Here is a 20,818-nt window from a genome sequence, read left to right as displayed (position 1 = left end):
AAGGGGCACCGCTAGAACACACACTAACAATTGTTAGCCATGTGTGGTGCCTCCTCCACAGTTTACGCATCCGGTCATATCTTCGTAGTGCTTAGGTGAAGCCCTGCGCGGATCACTTCACCGTCACCACGCCGTCGTGCTGACGAAACTCTCCCTCGATGCTTTGCTGGATCAAGGGTTCGAGGGACGTCATCGAGCTGAACGTGCGCAGAACTCGGAGGTGTCGTACATTCGGTGCTTGATCGGTCGGAACGAGAAGAAGTTCAACTACATCAACCGCGTTGTCAAACGCTTCCGCTTTCGATCTACGAGGGTACATGGACACACTCTCCCCCTCTCACTGATATGCATCTCCTAGTTAGATCTTGCGTGAGCGTAGGAATTTTTTTGAAATTGCATGCTACGTTTCCCAACACCAGGAGGCCACCAAAGACTCCAGCAAGCCCAGGAGCCTGGCACGCGGCACACCCGTAAGGGACATGTGTAGCCAGTTCACCATGGCCTTGTCGTCACCGCCGGCCGCCCAAACAGCCTTCGTGTATGCCTGGAGAAATCCCGCCGGATCCGCCGCGCCATCGTATCGAGGCGGTAGCTCCGGCGTGAACTTGGGTGGCCACTGCACTCGCCGCAAGGCGGGGGTGAAAGCCCGGAGACCCATGGCGCCTTCGAGCGCACTCGTCGGTCCAGTCGGTGGAGCGATGCCCACCATGAGAGTCAAACGGCGTGGGCGGGGTATAGCAGGCGAAGAGGCGAATCTTCGACGCACCCCTATCTGGCATGCCAAATGTCGGATTCGGGGCTCCACAGACCCTGGATAGATTCGAACTATGGGGTGCGAGCAAAGAACTCAACCTCCCCAGTCTGCCTACACGTCGATATCACGGCCTAGCTCGATGAACTGGAAGGAAATGGAACAAGGCAATTTACCCAGGTTCGGGCCACCTTGTGGTGTAAAACCCTACTCATGCTTTGTGGTGGATTGGCCTCGAGGTGGGCGGAGGATGAACTAGTACAGTGGGAGAACAACCTCAGGGGGTGTGTTCTTGTGCTTGTGTGAGCTGGTGAGGGTTTAGATTGTCTGGATCCAAATCCCCTTCGATGGTGGTGGCTAGCTAGGATATATTTATAGTGGCCTTGGTCCTCTTCCCCCAGAATGAAGGCGGGAAGGGATCCCACAACGGCCAAAACATCTTATCCTGACGAAAGGTGGTCTGCGCCTACAAAGCTTCAGGTCATGACGCTGTGGTGGGCTCGTTGATGACCTTCGTCCTACCGTCCTAGCGGTCTTGGTCTTGTTCCATGGAAATGGAAACCTTTCGCTAATTCCTCGGGACTCTGCGCCTGCGCTTGCCTCTTTAGCACCAAAGAGGAAATCCATTGTACTACGCCCGCTGGCGCCCGCTTGGCCTTGGTCGTCATGGCTCATGTCATCCGAACCTCATGAGGTGAGGACGCGGATAGAAATCTCCGCTCCTCATGAGCTAGCCTAAGGGGCCGCTCCTTCTGGAGGTCTTGGCGTCGTCTGCCTTGCGAGGCTTGGCCCCTCGGGAGGGTCTTGTGTTGTTGGTGCTAAAGATGGGTCGTACCAGGCCGTCGATGGAGCCACACCATGGGTTGCAGGCAGGCAAGTCTGGGTACCCCGGTTCCCAGAATGCTGACAGCCAGCCACTAGATGGTCGCGCAAGTGTCACCTGCCGAGCCGCTGCCCTAGTCGTTGTATTGTAGGGAGGCCGCCGCCTCTGCCATGTATCCCCGTCCTCTGAGATGGATCAATCCACCGCCAGTGCAGCCGTAGAGTCCTAGTGCCACAGAGGCCTCTGCCTCCGCCATGTATCCCTGTCCTCTGAGATGGATCAATCCACCGCCGGTGCAACCGCATGGTCCTAGTGCCACAGAGGCATCCGCCTCCGCCATGTATCCCCATCCTCTAAGATGGATCGATCCACCGCCGGTGCAACCGTAGAGTCCTAGTGCCACAGAGGCCTCCGCCTCCGCCATGACGCATGTCTTTCCCGAGCTCGCACATGGAGGCGTGCGACCATGCCTTGGAAGTTGGCACGACCCCACACCCTTTCGCAGCAAATGTGCACGCCATCGCCTGCCTGCAGCCACCAACCGAGCACCGCCGGGTTGCTCCCGCCCCAGTCGGCAAAATTTCGTGTTTTGATTCTTGCATACTTTAGCATGATCTGACCCTGATCTGATTTTTTCCCAGGATTTGACCCTTTTGGCTACCGCCGCCCGCCCTGGCGGTACCGTTACACAGGCTATCGCCGGTCGCCCTGGCGGTAGGTGCCCTTGACGGTCGTTTGGCTGTTAATGGCCGCTGACATGGCAAAGGGACCTACCCCCGCCCCCTCTGGCGGTAGGCTTAAACATCCTACTGCGAGGGACCCCCGCGGTAGGGTCCTGGAGGATAAGGTTTGTGGGGCCCACCCACCACCCACCCACTCCACTCATCTTCTTCCCCCAAGCTCAAGCTCTCTCCCCCTCTTCTCCCCCACCAAAGCACCCACTAGATCCTCCTCCCTTGCTTGAGATTTGTCCCGTGGATCCGGGGCATTTGCATAACCCAAGGTACCTCTCCCCCCTTCATTTGGTTGGTTGGAATCACGTAGTTTTGTTGGAATCAACTAGTTTTGCAAACCTTAGTTCTTGCTCAAGTTTTGCATTTAATGTGCATTTATGGTTTGCCTAAGTGTTTTGTGTCAATCCTTGTTGTGGCAAGCTAGCTTATGTGTTAGGGTTAGTGGTTTAGTTAGGGAAGGGTTAGGGGTTAGGTTTAGGGTTAATTGAAAGATCGAGGATGTCGCCTAGAGGGGGGGGGGTGAATAGGCGCTTTAAAATAATTATGGTTTAGGCTTGAACAAATGAGGAATAAACCTAGCGGTTAATTTGTCAAGCACAAAACCTACAACAACTAGGCTCACCTATGTGCACCAACAACTTATGCTAAGCAAGATAAACAACTAGGTGATAGCAAGATATATGACAAGAAACAATATGGCTATCACAAAGTAAAGTGCATAAGTAAAGGGCTCGGGTAAGAGATAACCGAGGCACGCAGAGACGACGATGTATCCCGAAGTTCACACCCTTGCGGATGCTAATCTCCGTTTGGAGCGGTGTGGAGGCGCAATGCTCCCCAAGAAGCCACTAGGGCCACCGTAATCTCCTCACGCCCTCGCACAATGCAAGATGTCGTGATTCCACTAAGGGACCCTTGAGGGCGGTCACCGAACCCGTACAAATGGCAACCCTTGGGGGTGGTCACCAAACCTATACACTTTTGGCAACCCTTGGGGGCGGTCACCGAACTTGTACACTTTGGACAACCCTTGGGGGCAGTCACCGGTACCCGTCAAATTGCTTGGGGCGATCTCCACAACCTAATTGGAGACCCCAAAGCTTGCCCGGAGCTTTACACCACAATGATTGAGCTTCGAACACCACCAACCATCTAGGGCACCCAAGCACCCAAGAGGAACAAGCTCAAGGGTACCAAGCACCCAAAAGTAATAAGCTTCTCAACTTGTAACTTCCAGTATCACCGTGGAGGGAGAACTCAAACTGATGCACCAAATGCAATGGCAAGGGCACACGGAGTGCCCAAGTCGGGCTCAATGGGGAAGAAGACCACATTTTATAGGTGGGGGAAAATCCAACCGTTATCCCCATTCCCAGCCCGCAGCGGGCGGTACTACAGCTCTAGGGAGTGGTACTACCGCTGGGACCTTGCACAACACCTAAGGGAGCAGGAACAAAGAGGAGGACCATTGAGCAACACTGGTAGCGGTAGTAGGGGCGGTACTACCGCTCCTACTGTCGCTGCTACTGCCACTGAACCCGACACAAGACACGCAGGTCTCGAGTCAAGGCGGTACTAGCGCGGAACCAGAGCCGTACTACCGCTTATGGCCATGGGCGGTACTACCGCTGTGAGACAGCGGTACTACCGCTTGTGGCGATAAGTAGTACTGCCGCTCTAGCCCAATGGTACTACCGCTGGCGCCTTCCTTATGCCACTTCCACAAAAACAAGTATATTCCAAGGAAAACCAGAACTGCCACAACTTCTGCAAATGAGCTCCGAATTGAGCAAACTCAAGCTTGTTGGATAGAAGACGACGAGTAGAATCAATACAACATGGGAGGGTAGGTATGCCTAACATATAGAGGACTGAACCCTCCAACAGAGAAGAACCGGCATAACCTCCAACATCGAAAACATCATAGAAGTTGCATGTGAACTCCGTTTTCGATGAACTTGAGCTTGTCATGAAGATGACCAAGATCTAAAACTCACCATGGGAAATGCCAAACAAGAACCAATAAAGATGATGCAAGGATGCAATGGTTTGAGCTCTCTACAAATGATACGATCAATCTACTCATCGAGAGCCCCCCTTGATAGTACGACAATCGATCCTATAACCCGGTCTCCCAACTACCACCATAAGACCGGTAAAATAGAAAACCTATCAAGGCAAACCTTTGCCTTGCACATAGTCCACTTGAGCTAGATAATGACGATCTTGACTCCCTCAAGCTGGACCACCTTTCTTGATTGCGTTGGATCAATGAATACTAGTTGATTGCTCCCCCATACTACACTATGGGTGAGCCACTCTTTGGCACATCTTCACAAGTCCATTGACGCCACAATGGACATCAAGCTTCAAGGATGATCTCTTCGTGATGCTCCACTTGAACTTGCACATCAAAATCTTGATGACGATCACCACTTGATGTCATCCTCCATGGGTTGTATAAGATCTTCCTCTTGATGCAAACCCATGGAAACAAACCTAACCCCACATAGAACTCACACGTAGATAATGGGTTAGTACACAAAGCGTAATGGACAATGCTTACCATACCATGGGATCATTTGATCCCTCATGGTACATCTTCGACGCTTTGTGTGTTGATCAACTTGAATCACTTTCTGTACTTAGTCTTGACCAACCTTGAATCTTTCCAACTCTCTTCATTTGGATGATGTCTTGAAGGTAAACATGAATGATCACACAATCTTCTTCTTCAAGACATGCTTGCAATAAGCTCAACACTCACCTGACCAATCTTTGGATAATTCCTTAATAGCACCTTGGTCAACTCATAAACTCCTTGAAACCAACACATGGACTTCAAGAAATGCCTATGGACACATCCTTCAAATATAACTCAATGCAACCATTAGTCCATAGAGAATGTCATCAATTACCAAAATCACAAATGGGGGCACCACATGTTCTTTCAGTTAATGCTATGATTAAAGTATACTAGTTGTTTGATTCAAAGTATGCATATTTTAGGTAGTTCATCCATATGAAATGGCCGGCCCATGGATGACTCAATTTTGTTCCATTATTTTTAGATGGATAAACTAGTGAATGTGCATTATTTGGACAAGGCAGCTTTCATGGATGGAAATGCCGATGAAGGGGAGGAGGCCATGGTTTTTGACACAAGCCCGAGCTATGATGATATTGTCGTGAAAGTGAGAAGCGTCCTCAATTGGATTAACCCAAATGATGGTGTCAAGCCTATTGAGAGGTATGATGTGGGAGTGGGAGTAAAGTCCCGATTAAAGAGTATGCCCATCACCTCTCAATTGCATTGGGATGTGTATAAGGATAAAGTTGAGGGATCACAAGACAAGTCACTTGAGTTATTTGCCACAAAGGCTGAAGTTCCTCGGCTACAACTCGAATTGAACCGGAATGTGTCCTCCCCAATACATGATGGTGTCGTGGTGTATGACCACAATGCGGGTAGCCGACCACCAAGTAGCCAACCAAATGAAGAGGACATCAATGCTAGAGCCATAGTTCTTCTAGGTGATCATATTGATCATGTTGGAGATGAGGCCATTGCTCATGTTGATGAACATGCCATTGTTCATGTTGATGAAGATGCCATTGCTCATGTTGATGAAGATGCTATTGCTCATGATGGTGTGTGTGCGGAACAAGAAGAGATTCATTACAATCCGATTGGTGTCGTCATTGTGCATCAACAAGACATGGACCATAACCTCCCTTATAGCCGTATGTGTAGGTATGAGTCGGATGATGAAGGTCCACCAGAAGAATTGGACGAGGATGGATTCACGGCGCAAGAAAACCAAGTCTACAAGAAGTTCAATGGCAAGGAAAGAGTACCCTCTTTGTTTCGTGATCTTAGCCTTGCCGACAAGGCCGTTGTTGATGGTGGCATGAGGTTGTGTTTGGTCAAACCATCAACTTGCCCGAGGATGGGTGATCTAAGGCCACCGGGTGAGGACGAGAATGCTCATTTGAAGAAAGGGATCAAGTTTGGTTATTTGCAAGAGTTCAAGATATGGTTGAGTGACTACGCCATTCGGAACCATAGGCCGTTTGTTGTTGGTCATTCCAACCAAAACGTACACTACACCATCAAATGTGACAAAGAAGGTTGCCCATGGAAGGTCCATGGAAGAAAGATTAACGAAATTGAGCAATGGGAGTTGAAGAGTTGTGTGGCCACCCACGAGTGCATACCGCCAGAGTAAGTGGACCGAAGCAAGGGACACCGCCAGCTCATGTCCGAGTATCTAGGCTACAAATTGTTGAATGGGATATCCCATGATCCAACCGTGAAGGTGAAGTTCCTCATGAGTTCGGTCTTAGAATGATTCGGGTATGAGGTCAAGTATGTAAAGGTGTGGATGGCCAAGGCAAATGTTGTAAGGATGTTGCATGATGACTATGTCGCCATGTACAATATTCTTCCGAGAATGTTGGGAGCCATTGCTCATCGGAACTCGGGCTTGCGCCATAGGTTAGAGTCAATTGAGGGAGTGTTTCATCGAGCTTTTTGGAGCTTTGGGAAATGCATCGAGGAATTTAGGCATTGCCGCCCTATTTTGTCAATTGATTGCACGTTCTTGATCGGCAAGTACAAGGGCACGTTGATGGTGGCAATGGCCCACTCGTCTAATGAAAACGTGTTGCCGGTGGCATTTGTGTTGGTGCCTTTTGAGCATGATGACAATTGGGAGTGGTTTATGGATCATGTGAGGACGAAGGTGATTGGCACCAAAAGAGAGGTGTGCATCATATCGGATCGCAATCATGGGATTCTGAAAGCAATAGAAGTTGACATTCCAGGCTATCCAAAGCTCCAACACCATTGGTGCATGAGGCATTTCGTGGAAAAAATTTACCGGGCATGCAAGAGTAAGGAGTTTTGCAAGGATCTTACCCCATGTTTGTGTGGCATTCAACACTGACACATTTCCAAAGCCGCTATGATGAACTATTCAAGGCGTTGGAGAAGAACAAAGGAGGGAGAGAATTCTTGACAAGGCATCTTCTAGAGAAGCATAAGTGGTCACATGCTTATGACGAAGGAGGTTTCCGATGCAGAGACATGACAAGTAACATGGTGGAATGCTTCAACAATGTGCTCAAGGGTGTCCGTTCCTTGCCGGTGACTGCAATAGTGAAATATACTTTCTTCAAGCTCAACAAGTATTTTTTGAGGCATTCTGAAGTCACCGCCAAATGGATAGGTGAGAAGATGAAGTTTCCCTTCAAAGTTGAGGATTGGTTGAAGCATCAAGCGCACAAGTCCTCGCATCAACAAATCATTAGTTTCAATTAAAAAGAACAAATCTACCAAGTCGATGAGCCGGGTGGCACAACAAGGGATGGCGTGACGTATGGTGGAGTTGCATACGAGGTGCACCTCAAGAACCAGTGGTCTCAGTGTGAGAGACCTCACATGTACCATTGGCCTTGCTCGCACATGATGACCGCGACAAGGTTCAGAAACTTGAACGTATCCAATGGCACTGTGCGGTTGCATTAGTTCACATTGGAACAAACGAGGTTGACATGGGCTCCTAGGTTTCATCCCTTCCTTAATCAGTCACAGTGGCCTGAGTATGATGGGCCACACATCGTCCCCGACCCCGAACTCATGGTTCCTACAAAGGGAAGAAGAAGAAAGAAGAGGTTTAGGGGTGACATGGATGATCTAGTTAGATACACCGGAATGAAACAATTTGGTAGCGGCCATTTCATGGAGGCACCGGACATCAATAGTTGTGGTCAATGTGACGAGCCGGGACACAATGTTAGGAAATGCACCAAAAGGCCACGGACCGATGCCAACACTCCCACTAGTCAAACAGGTGGCTGAAGAGGAGGTTCCGATGGCACATGAGGAGGTAGGACTGGTGGCTGCGGAGGACAGATGAATCTTGGCAGTAGTGGACGAGGAGGCACTATTGGTGGGCGTGGAGGACGGACGAATCTTGGCGGTAGTGGACGAGGAGGCACTACTGGAGGGCGTGGAGGACGGTCAAGTCTTAGAGGAGCCGATGGCCGTGGTCATAGGACGAGAAGGGTTGATAGAGGAAGGCCTATTGACATTTTGCTTAACCGGGATGGTTGAAATAATATGAATGGTAATTAAATTTATTGGCTTCATTCGGTCTTGTTTTTTGTTTTTCTTGCAGATATACATGCTTATTTACTTTACTAACAACCAAAATTTTCTTTATAGGCATGGCTGCATTCGGTTCCATGACGAGGCCCCCGTGTGCTAACTGCGAGGACATGCCGGACAAGTGGACAGAGGCCAAGTTGGATAAGGTGAAGGACAAAGATATGAGAACTCCATCATGCTAGTGTGGAGATGTTTGCAAAGTGAAGGTATCCACCGACCACAAGAAATCATGGACAGAAGGAAGAAGATATTTTGTTTGTCCCAACTACGCCTATGATCGTCCTTGTCCAACTCACGCCTATGATGTACTGCCTGTAAGTTGTTAAAGTTCAAAGAGTATGCAAACATTGTTGCAACTTGAACCTATCTTACTAATAACCAAATTTGTTCTTTCTTCCTACGTAGTCGCCGCCTCCACTTTATAAGTACTTCACATGGATAGATCAAGATGTGCCAGAAGATGTTAAAAAAGATCAACATCGAGATTGTATAAGGAGGTAGCGGTTGTTTGAAGAAGCATTTCAGAGAGGCTTGGATGAAGAGCGTTGTCAAAAGGAGAAGATGGAACGAAAGAAGCATGAGGAGGAGAGGGCACGCAATGAGAAGATTGCTCATGAAGAAGAGAGGACAAGAAATCTTGCAAGGGCTCGTGAAGCCCACGAGGAGGATGAGGTGCGCGACAAGAAAGTAAAATGGCCTCGTTGACCCAATAAGGCCTTCGTTTCGAGAAACTTGTCATGAACTATGCCTTCGATTCGAGAAACTTGTGATGAACTATCTTTGATTTGTGAAACTTGTGATGAACTATGTACTTTATTTGCAAGTGATGAACTATGTCGAAGCATTAATATTTACATGATTGTGCACTACATTTGTTGTGCTCTGACCTGACTTGTTGCGGCACCTAAAAATGATGAAAAACATAGCAAGCTATGCTTTGCACCCCTATCGCAAGGCGTCTTGGCGGTAGGATATGATGACCTATCGCCAACCATCTTGGTGGTAGGGTGCCAAACTATTCTGTGATGGAATCACTCCCCTGTTCTGTGGTAGGGTTGGCCACCCTACCGCCAAGGTCCATGGCAGTAAGGTGGCCACTTGTACTATGACCAATTCGGCCCCATTTTCTGCGGTAGGGTTGGTCATTCTACCGCCGAGGATCATGGTGGTAGGGTGGCTGCCTGTTCTGTGACGAAATTGGCCCCCTGTTCTGTGATAGGTTGGCCATCCTACCGCCGAGGGTCATGGCGGTAGGATGGCCACCCAACCTGCCTTTTCCTTTGCCTTTCTTTTTTAGCCCTTTGCCTTTCTTTTTTAGCCATACAATGTAATGACATTACATCATTACTATGTAAATGACTTAGAGCATTTGTCCAAATGCTGAATATTCAATCAACATGAAGTTCAATCGACATGATCAAATACCACGGAAATGCATAAATAACATCACAACATGAAGTTCATTACACATCAAGTTCCATCTACCAAATTTAACTAACTTAGAGCATTGGTTCAAATGTCGAATATTCAATCAACATCTACCCGGAAAGGAGCCCCTAATAAGCCGGAAAGTACTCCCTAATCGCCTTAATACGTTCGACCGTTGCATCAGGCTCTGGATTAGGCTTCGGTCGATACTTGGCAGAACCCGCCCAATGGATCATTGAACCCGGTTCCTCACGGAGCCAGGCCCATCGAGCACGTCGGGTTGGATTCTTCGACACTCCTTGATCGATTGCCCATCCAATGATCTGCCCGGGCTTTGCCATGTCCACCTCCTGGAATTCATCAATGCTTACGGGGAACGTTATCTCCATTGCCAAAGTCCATCTACACTCATCTTCCTTCTCCTGCAACTCTTGAACTATCTTCCATTTCTCTAGCTCGAGCTCTTTAGAGAAGTCACATAACACATACTTGTTGAAATCACACATAGCTGCGTTTGCCTCTTCACAACTCTTAATCCATTTTTTAAGCTTCATCATCATCCTACGGCGTCGTTCTCCTTCACACTTCTCATATGCTATCTGCACCGTCGGGGTCCTTTTTCCATGCTATAGGAAATTGAACAAAACAAAACTTAAATCGAATGATATAAGACAAACACAAAACATAGCTTATTTAGAATGACCTAAGACACAAACTTCTCATGGGTCCAAATGACATAAGGTACATAACATAAGAACGAATTCAAATGACATAGCTTACATAACATAAGTAGAAGTTCAAATGCCATAGGTTACATAAATGGTAAGGGTACATGCCATTATAGTCCAAATGACACTACGTCCCCAGGTTGCGACAAATGACATCATTTCTTTCACGGACCCAAGCCCAACGAGAAGCTCGACTAGCTATCGCCGATGATGGTTGCCTAACTAGCCAGTCAATGATCTGGCCAGGGTAGTCCATCTCATGCACTTCATCCGTTGTTCCGCACAATGCAATTTGCCTTGCGAGAGCACGTCTGTACATTGTCAAAGCACAAACATTACCCTAAATGCATCATATACATTGATTTCACCACAACAAAACCATGAACTAGGGATTGCAACAAAATGAGCAAAATACATGATTCCAACCAACCAAATGAAGGGGAATGAGGGAGGTACCTTGGGTGATGAAAGTTCTCTGGATCCACCGGAAAATCTCAAGCAAATGAGTGAGATTTGAGATGCCTTGTGTGAGGAGAAGAGGCCTTTAGCTCGAAAGAGTGAGAATGGGGAATGGGGGTGAATGAGTGGGTGGGGGAGCACAACCCCCTCCCCCACCCCTCACAACCTTATCCAGGACCCTACCGCCAGGGTCCCTGACGGTAGGCTGTTTAAGCCTACCGCCAAAGGGGCGGCGGTAGGTCCCTTTGGCACGTCAACGGCCATTAACGGCCGTCAAGGGCACCTACCATGGCCGTCAAGGGCACCTACCGTCAGGGCGGTCGGCGGTAGCCTGTGTAACGCTACCACCGGGGCTGGCGGTGGTAGCTGAAAGGGTCAAATCCCGAAAAAATTTCAGACCAGAGTTAGATCATGCTAAAGTACGCGAAAAGGGTGAAAACACGAAATTTAGCCCCCTAGCCCCTCTCGTCCAGGCAGCGCCACTGGAACCTGCACCGTCGGCAACTGCCTTTTTCCCCATCTATCGCCCTATGAAAGCTTTCTACAAAACGGTCAAATTGACATACTCACGAACATCCACTCCGTATTGTTTATTCTATTAATATCACTGTCAAAGAAGATAAACTTTTTTAGTGCTCGAAAATAAATTGGAAGGTGCTTTCCACTTTATACACGTTTAAAAAAGTTTAAATAAGGTTCAAGGTTGACGCAATGGAGATAAGTGCCGGGGCAAGAGCAGGTGGTTGCGTTGTGGACCCTGGACAACAACCATTGAGCCGCCATCAGCGTAGGTGTGTCAAGCTGTCCACGCCTCCAACCTCTCTCCCACCCACGCACACACAGTAGCGCTACAGACTCATCATCCTTGCTGCCTGCCACCAGCACTCTCCTCGTTGTTTTGTGAAGCGACTGGACTGGTGTCATTTGGTGCGCGTCGCATTGGAGGAGTAGGAGCACGAGTGCTAGACAGCAGTACCAGGCAGGCAAAAGCCACCTGTTTGCGCAAGATTGGTTGCCGCTTTCTCCTTCTCTAGTGCGTTTAGGTTCCAGAAAGCTCTGGTGTGTGTTCATTAGGGTTTGCGCCTGCGCAGTTTGTTTGCGGTGGACTCTCTTTTCTTGCGGTGGAATTTCGAGAAATGCTCCGGGTTCCAATCAGTGGCGGAAATCTCTCTCGGGTTTAAGGTTCGTAGAATCTCTTCCCCCTCCGAGTTTTCAAAAGAACGAGTGTGCTTGATTCTCGGTGTCTGTTTGGTTCTCCTTTTCTGGCAAATTTCCGGTTCAGTCAGCGTGGTCAAATTTCGGTTGACTCTTCAGTGGATGATGCTTCACTCCCCTCCTAGGAATGTTCCTCTGTTTCTTGCCCATTTTTCTATCTCCCTTTGTGGCACATGGTTTCTAGATCTGAGCAGCTGGATGGGGGCTTCGGTGTTAATCCCAGTAGGAAGTTATTTCGTCTGATTGGTTTCCGTTAGTATCTTTTAAAAGTTCCAAATTCCTTCCTCCTTTTCTGTTACCGTAACAAGTGTGCCGTCAATTTCTTGTTATAGAAAGAGAGATCCAACGTTCTGCTCTCCTCTTTTAGGTTATATATAATAATATTCCTGTTTTTTTATGTATCCTATAACTGAATTGTAAATAATTCAGTCTGTCTGAGCAAACTGTGAATCTGTGATTTTACTTTCCTTCCCGCTGATTTGTATCCATCACGATTTTTCTTTTTTACCTTTCTATTTGTGGATAGAACAGGAAATGCATGTTCTGTAAGTTTGTTTCGCCGAAAAAGGCAGTAACTTGATTGCTGTCCTTTCAGCAGAGACAAGGAGAAATTGCCCTGAGAGGTAAATAAAGATGGAGATGCCTGATATTGAAGCTGGCACGGTAGTCACCGATTCTGATAGTTCAAGAAGGCCACAAGACAATACTGCGACATCAATCCCAAACAGTGGAAATTTAGAAGGTTCAAGCCACAGGGCCACAAAGACCACCAGGTTCAAAGACGAAGACGACGGGGTTGTTGAGATTACCCTTGACATACAACGCGATTCAGTGTCAATCCAAGATGTCAGGCCAGTTGACGATAGTGGCTCAGCACACAGCGGTGCACTGGTGTCACCTTCCTCATCAAGGGGCGGCAAGCTGTCATCGAAACTGAGACAGGTGACGAACGGGCTAAAGCTGACGAATCCGAGCAAGAAGGTGCCACCGTCGCCTGCAGCGAAGACCGTGAGGAAGAGATATGACCGAAGCAAGAGTAGTGCTGCAGTGGCACTCAAAGGCTTGCAGTTTGTGACTGCCAAAGTTGGCAATGACGGCTGGACTGCCGTGGAGAAACGGTTCAATCACCTACAGGTTGATGGCATGCTACTCCGTTCAAGATTTGGGAAATGCATTGGTAACTGAAAACAGTTTCAGTGAATATAGGCAAGTATTTGAAAGAATGGTAATTCAAATATTGCTGCTTTTGATTGTGCAGGGATGGAAGGGTCAGACGAGTTTGCGATGCAAATGTTCGACTCGTTAGCGAGGAAGAGAGGAATGGTGAAGCAAGTGCTGACTAAGGAGGAGCTGAAAGATTTCTGGGAGCAACTGAGTGATCAGGGTTTCGACAACCGACTCCAAACGTTCTTTGACATGTTAGTTTGTGCTTAATAATTTACTTGTTTTGTCATGGTTCCATTCTTGATAGATGATGCACTCTTATGGGATGAATTAATCCAAATTTCACTTCAAAATACTTAACACCATTTACTGCGATTTTGAAGTAAAACTATCGTAACAACTTATTTAGTTATGATTTCGGATCGATCCTCAATCACCATAGGTTGCGTTTTCCTTTTATTCCAGACTGCTCTTACAAAGATTTTCAAGTACTGTCTGTGGGATGTATGCATTTTGTTATCCAGAGGCTGAGTGTGAACTCTTTCTGGTTCTATTGCCTTGATGCGACTTGTTGAGTCAGTGAAAACTCCCTTTATCGATAAAATCTTAGTTTTGCTTTTTTGTTGGTCGTTTAATTAATATAGCACTTTAACATGTCTTGACCTCTTTGTTCAGGGTTGACAAAAATGCTGATGGAAGAATCACCTCAGAGGAGGTTAAGGAGGTTAGTAGGAAGACCCCAAACTGAAAGATCTAGTCTTAATGTCCTCAGGGTGTAAATTTGAGGCATTAATTAAATGATAACATGCTTTCGCAGATTATTGCGCTTAGTGCATCAGCAAATAAACTTTCCAAGATCAAAGAGCGAGCTGATGAGTACACAGCACTTATTATGGAAGAGCTTGACCCAAACAACTTGGGCTACATAGAGGTATGTCCAATAAACTAACAGTTGAGAACTGCGGCACAGTTTTTTCCTAACCACTCTAAACATTAACAGCTCGAGGACTTGGAGGCACTCTTACTGCAGTCACCATCTGAAGCTGTTGCAAGATCAACGACCACCCACAGCTCGAAACTTAGCAAAGCTCTTAGCATGAAGCTCGCACCTAGCAATGACACGAGTCCACTTCGCCGCCACTGGCAGGAGTTTTTGTACTTTGTTGAGGAAAACTGGAAGCGCATATGGGTCATGACTCTCTGGATTTCAATCTGCATCGCCCTTTTCATTTGGAAGTTCATCCAGTATCGTAACAGGGCTGTATTTCACATCATGGGCTACTGTGTGGCCACTGCAAAGGGTGCCGCAGAGACCCTGAAATTCAATATGGCCCTGGTTCTTCTTCCTGTCTGCCGTAATACAATCACATGGATTCGATCAAAGACAAAGATTGGAGCTGTTGTACCCTTCAATGACAACATAAACTTCCATAAGGTAATGTTAATATTATGTACCTGTTCTTATGTGCGAAAATCTCTCGATCTGATATTGTATAGTGAGAATGTGAGATGTGGTAAGAGCACATTTACTATCAAAGAACAAATTAGAGAGAGAGAGAGAGCTCGAAACGAGAATGGTTTTTTCGGGCCTCTGCATCGAGCGATGCACACAACCATCTTTATTATATTATTTAACAGAGTCTGACAAAACAAATACATGTATCAATCCAAAGTCACCTTCCTAGCAATCTATGTCGCCACACCTACTAGTTTGATGATGTGCCCTGGCCACGCATCAACGCACACCATCTAATCCGGTGGCCTCACCAAGCCGTCACCAAGCCGTCCAACGGCAAGCCGAGAGCACCAACTGGTATAGCGGACCCTCAACGTGCACTGCATGTGCATGCTCCAGAATCCGCCGTTCCAACTTTAGGAAAGATCAACGCATTGACCTTGGCAGGCCCGACTGCCGTCAGACGCCACCACAACGCCAGTGAGCCTAGCTCAACTGGTTGGGGGAGTGGATGTACAAACCCAACACCTGGGTTTAAATCCTCATGGAGGCGAATTTAGGTTCCTTATTATTCTTGAGGACCAGGCTTTCCTGGTACTCACGCATTTATTGAGGACTAGGCTCGGTGCGTAATTGAGTTTAAAAATCCTAGTACTCATACTTAAAAGGCCGTATGCATCCCTAGTTGGTGCAGAGGCCGGGGAAGTGAAATTCTCCCCCAATTTTAAGACGACCGGCCGCCACTCAGATCTGATCGCTCCCAGGGCTCCCTCGTATCGCTCCCTCTAGGGCGATCAGGGGGCCAACCCCAGCGCCCCGGCCGCCGCCCCCTCCCCTCTCCTCCACCTCGCCGTCCCCAGAGACGTGCGCCGGCGAAGCCCGGGCGCCGCCGGTGATGGGGACGGCAGGGATCTAGGCTGCAGCCCCGCGGTCTAGAGGGGCCGTTGGCGCGAGATCGCCCTTCGATCTTCGTCTTTCCCGGCGGTTCGGCGCTGCTCCGGCGACTTCATGGGAAGGGCGGATCTCAGGAAGGGATGTGGCCATGGTTGACTTGTCAGCGGCGCCTCCGGTCAGACCTGATCTGGCCGGTGCCGCCTGGCGGTGGTGGCCATCTCCTCCGCCGGGGGTGGTCGGCCTGAGGCTAGATGATTAAATCTCGAGATTCGCCATCTAGTTCCGGCAGCGAGTCGGGAAGACATAGTTGCCGGTGAAAACCGAGCCGATGGCAGGCGATGGCGGCGTTCTGCGTCGTTACCTTGATGAAGGCATCATCGTGTAACTACTGTCGACCCACTTGTGCTGCTCTTGAGGGAAACCCTAGGATCTGGTCTTCCAGATCGGACAATGGCGGTACCGCGGTATCGTTTTCTCTCTTGGGAGCATCATTTGTGGAATAGAGCTGGAAGACAGAGGCAGGAGGTGGAGCGGCTCCGTCTTGCACGGAGCTTTCGATGGAGATGTCAAGTCATGCCTGGCCAACAGGTGCTACGCTGTGTCATGCCTGGTCGGCAGGTGCACGCACGACATATCTTCCAGAATCTTCGCGTCTGGACAGACGAGCGCGGGGCGGTGGCGCCGTTGGGCGCCATGGTGGCATCGACGGATGGACGACCGACAAGGATGATGCGGATCTCTCTCCTGAAGATGGGTCAGCGGTTCAATGATGATGGCGGCGTCTAAAACGTGTGCATGTGGTGTACGCTTTAGGTCTGCTGCACCGGCTGTGGGTTCTGATACGTTATGTGGATGGATCGGCGACGGCACCGGTTTTAGATATGGGGAGTGAGAGCACTCCACATTATCGTGTTTTGTAGGTGTGAGTGGTGACTTCGGGTGGCTTGATGTATGTTCTTGTTAGACCTATGTTGAATAATAAATAAAGATGGCCGTATGCATCGATTGATGCAGAGGCCGGGGGTCTTAACCTCCTTTTCCAAAAAAGAGATAGCGCCACCACCTTGCGCGCGTCCATCAACACACGTCCAATGCCGAGACCCCGCTGTGCCATGCCGCCGAGACCCGCCGTTGCCGACAAGGTAAATGCCACACCGCGCCACCTCCTGATACAGATCACCGCCAACACCAGCAGTGTCCACCAGCCAACTATCTCCCAAGGCAGCGCCTTCAAGAAGGGAACAACGCCGAAGGCCCCGTCGCCGCCCACTGCAGTTAGGGTTTTCACCCGGAAGACAAATAGCATGGTGGAGGTAGAGCAGATCGAATGAACGTATCCATGGAGAAAAGACTATGCCCACGGGCGTCACCGCCATCGTGGCCGACCGGTGTTGCCTAGGGATTTCTCCCGATCTGAATCGCCACCTCCATTTCCAACCGTATCGAGGACCGGCAAGTCTCACGACCCAGATCCGTATGGAGGAGCACACAGCCGCCTCCTGGCCCATCATCCCTGACAGACGGGCTACCACCGCTGTTGTGACCGGAACGCCGTTCCGGGGCCATTGCATGGTAGATCACATCCCGGCCGAGTCCGTCATCCCCACGTTGTCAACGGAGTGCCGCCGCGCTGGCGGGAGGAGCATCCGCCGGCGAAAGATCTCGCGCCACCGTGTACAACCCCTCTAGGCAGCCAAGCGACAGTCCCTCTAGGCAAGCCAAGCGACCGTCGCGGGACGTGAGATCCCCTCCGTCCCCGTCAGTGGCGGCGCACGGGCTTTTCTGGCGGCCACCTCTAGGGATGACGAGATGAGAGGGGAGGATGGAAGAGGTGGTGGCGGCGCTGGCTAGGGTTAGCGCCCCCGGTCACCTTGGAGGAGGCGGCGCGAGGAGCGCCTCGGAGTTTGACCCATGCTCCGCACTTTTGATGTCCCCCACTGAAGAGAAACATGATGAAATGTTCATGATGAGAGAAGATTTTGCAGGTCACACATTTGCCTTACATACGACCTCGAAAGAGTTGAAGGGATTTTTGTTCTCATACAATCCTTTCGAACCATTTAGGACCATTGGATCCTTTCTTATACAAGAACCTACTATTATACCCTGAGATAACTTTGTCTAGTTTGTTTTCCACTTTTCTTGCCTATAGATATCTGTTTTTTTAATGCATGCAGTATGAAATGTACTGTTTCATGTAAAGCAAAAAACTAACCTCTAATCCTCTCAAACACCTCTAATTGCTCCTACCTTGCTTTGTGTTGATTGCGTTTGCACTGGCACAACTAATGTTATTACATATTTCTCCATGACCTCGAAAGAGAGGGTAGCAATCCTGGCCATAGTATGGTTGCAAAATCCTCTTATCTCTGGACTCTGGGAGTCCTGACTGGATTAGGATATTGTCCACCGTTCAGTCATTATGGAACACAAATGGATTTTTCGCATCGTGAAGCTTTCCATTGCATGCGATCACACAATTTCTTATCAATGAGCCAATGAGAGTAACCTGTTGACGATGTCTCATAGATAATTTAGCACTAAGTAAATTGTGACCAACATAATCCTCGGTACGATATTTTATTGTGCAGGTAATAGCAGCGGGTGTTGCAGTTGGTGTTGCTCTGCATGCAGGTGCTCATCTGACATGTGATTTTCCTCTCTTGCTCCATGCAAGTGATGCAAAATATGAACCAATGAAGCCTTTCTTTGGGGACAAAAGGCCACCAAACTACTGGTGGTTTGTAAAAGGAACTGCAGGGTGGACAGGTATTGTCATGGTAGTGCTCATGTCAATAGCTTTTGTATTAGCCCAGCCATGGTTCCGACGTAACAAGCTCAAGGACACTAATCCACTCAAGAAGATGACTGGTTTCAATGCCTTTTGGTTTACGCACCACCTATTTGCTATTGTGTATGCACTGCTCATCGTCCATGGAACAAGTTTGTATCTGACGAAGGAGTGGTACAAGAAATCGGTAAAAGCCTATACCCTAATGCCACTAAAAAATGCAATGGTCAATATTGATACTTATTGATAGTTTCCTGCTGTTATCAGACATGGATGTACATCGCTTATCCTGTCTTCTTATATTCATGCGAGCGCATTGTTCGGTTATTTAGGAGCCATGATGCAGTTAAGATTCAGAAGGTACCACTATTAAACAGCCCCTTTCATATAGTTTTTCCTTATTTGTCTTTTTGACCTTAAACAATCCGATAGGCAACTACTTTTCTTGTAAATGTAGTGGGTCTTAATAAATACTAACCCATTTAATATGGGAGATGTATTGTGAACAGAAATAAGCTTTCAACTTTTGTGTCTTCAACAGGTTGCGGTATATCCTGGGCATGTGTTGGCTCTTTATATGTCCAAGCCAACTGGTTTTAGATACCGGAGTGGGCAGTACATCTTCATAAATTGCAGAGCTGTATCTCCATATGAATGGTGCCTACGTTACAACCTTTGAGAAACAGTTGCGTTAATTTTATTATGAAATCAGCAGATGACTAATAGTACGGAAAATTTGTTCCATCACAGGCATCCGTTTTCGATTACATCGGCACCAGGAGATAATTACCTCAGTGTCCACATCCGCACAAGGGGTGATTGGACTTCTCGGCTTAGGACAGTCTTCTCTGAGGTAAATCAGCTTCTCTTGGCTTTCGGTTCATCCAGTGATCACATCCTATTGGAAGTTTGTCCAAGTAAACAATAACAACCGTAACTATAAACCAGGCGTGTCGGCCTCCAGCTGAAGGAGAAAGTGGACTCCTTAGAGCTGACCTCTCCAGGGGAATCACTGACAGCAATGCAAGGTGAAAAGGAACTTCTTCAGCTTTTTCAAAAATGTATTACGGCACAATATATTGCAAACTCCTGTCTGACCCTAAACAACTTTGTTTGACATGTACAAGATTCCCTAAACTTTTGATTGATGGACCATATGGTGCTCCAGCACAAGATTACCGGGAATACGATGTGCTACTCCTCATTGGACTTGGCATTGGAGCCACCCCTTTGATCAGCATTGTGAAGGATGTGCTTAACCACATCCAGCCTGGGGGATCGGTTGGTGGAGCAGAGCCGGGGGGCACTGGTAAGGCAAAGAAGAGACAATTTATGACGAAGAGGGCCTACTTCTACTGGGTCACAAGGGAGGAGGGCTCCTTTGAATGGTTCAGAGGGGTGATGAACGAGGTGGCTGAGAAGGACAAGGATCAAGTGATCGAGCTTCACAACCATTGCTCGAGTGTGTATCAAGAGGGCGATGCTCGTTCCGCGCTCATTGTCATGCTCCAAGAACTCCAGCATGCAAAGAAGGGAGTTGATATCTTGTCCGGAACCAGTGTCAAGACTCACTTTGCCCGACCTAATTGGCGAAGCGTCTTCAAGCGTGTCGCGGTCAACCATGAGAATCAGCGCGTCGGTCTGTCTTCCTTCCATTCTCACATCGATCTGCTACTACAAATGTGGGTAATTACCATCATCATCTGCTAACCTTTAATTTTGTTTCAGGGGTTTTCTATTGTGGTGAGCCTGTTCTTGTGCCGCAGCTGCGGCAGTTGTCGGCAGATTTCACCCACAAGACAAACACAAAGTTTGAGTTTCACAAGGAGAACTTCTAGTGGTGTAACCTGTATAAGAACATGTCTATGCCATGCTTCATCAGATGAATTATATGGGTTGTATTATTATTATTTTGTAAAGGTAGGGAAATAAAATGGGAGTGGTTTTGCCTAGTCCTGTGCTCAGTCTTGTTTACTCTATGTTGTTAAGGAGTATACGAAATATTAGGTTTAGGAATCCTATTAGGTTATGTTTCCTTTCCTTGTACCCAAGTCTTCTGTAAGATATATTTTTTTTAGAGAAAAAGGGCCTAGCCCCGGCTCCATTGCATTAACAATGAAACCCAGCAGAACACGGTCATGTATCAGTTAAAGTATTACAAAGCTTAAAAGCTTAGGAAACTAAAGAGCAACATGCCCGCTGG

General features: G+C 48.2%; 1 protein-coding gene across 3 annotated transcripts; it reads left to right on the top strand.

Annotated features, from left to right (window-relative positions):
- The first annotated feature begins 11,905 nt into the window (after positions 1-11,905).
- On the top strand, positions 11,906-20,567 carry LOC123069640 (respiratory burst oxidase homolog protein B). 3 transcript variants are annotated; one of them, XM_044492549.1, is made up of 13 exons: positions 11,906-12,277; positions 12,909-13,487; positions 13,569-13,728; positions 14,150-14,198; positions 14,292-14,405; positions 14,475-14,909; positions 18,416-18,802; positions 18,883-18,975; positions 19,157-19,272; positions 19,366-19,468; positions 19,564-19,643; positions 19,743-20,254; positions 20,344-20,567. In XM_044492549.1, the coding sequence occupies exons 2-13, from the start codon at positions 12,944-12,946 to the stop codon at positions 20,451-20,453; spliced, it is 2,703 nt and encodes a 900-aa protein (XP_044348484.1). In that variant the 5' UTR covers positions 11,906-12,277; positions 12,909-12,943; the 3' UTR covers positions 20,454-20,567. The 3 variants fall into 3 exon arrangements, with proteins under 3 accessions (XP_044348484.1, XP_044348483.1, XP_044348485.1); XM_044492548.1 differs by having other exon boundaries at positions 12,906-13,487; XM_044492550.1 differs by lacking the exon at positions 11,906-12,277 and having other exon boundaries at positions 13,239-13,444.
- Positions 20,568-20,818: the final 251 nt, after the last annotated feature.

This window comes from Triticum aestivum, chromosome 3B, assembly GCF_018294505.1.
Source record: "Triticum aestivum cultivar Chinese Spring chromosome 3B, IWGSC CS RefSeq v2.1, whole genome shotgun sequence".
Classification (NCBI taxonomy): domain Eukaryota; kingdom Viridiplantae; phylum Streptophyta; class Magnoliopsida; order Poales; family Poaceae; genus Triticum; species Triticum aestivum.
This window is presented reverse-complemented; position numbering and strand designations above follow the sequence as displayed.

Excerpts from the sequence above, each read along its gene's own strand:
- LOC123069640 (XM_044492549.1), top strand. The coding sequence starts at position 12,944 with ATGGAGATGCCTGATATTGAAGCTGGCACGGTAGTCACCGATTCTGAT. Across the intron at positions 14,406-14,474 it reads ACAACTTGGGCTACATAGAG|CTCGAGGACTTGGAGGCACT; the intron begins GTATGTCCAATA and ends AAACATTAACAG. Across the intron at positions 19,469-19,563 it reads TTAGGACAGTCTTCTCTGAG|GCGTGTCGGCCTCCAGCTGA; the intron begins GTAAATCAGCTT and ends ACTATAAACCAG.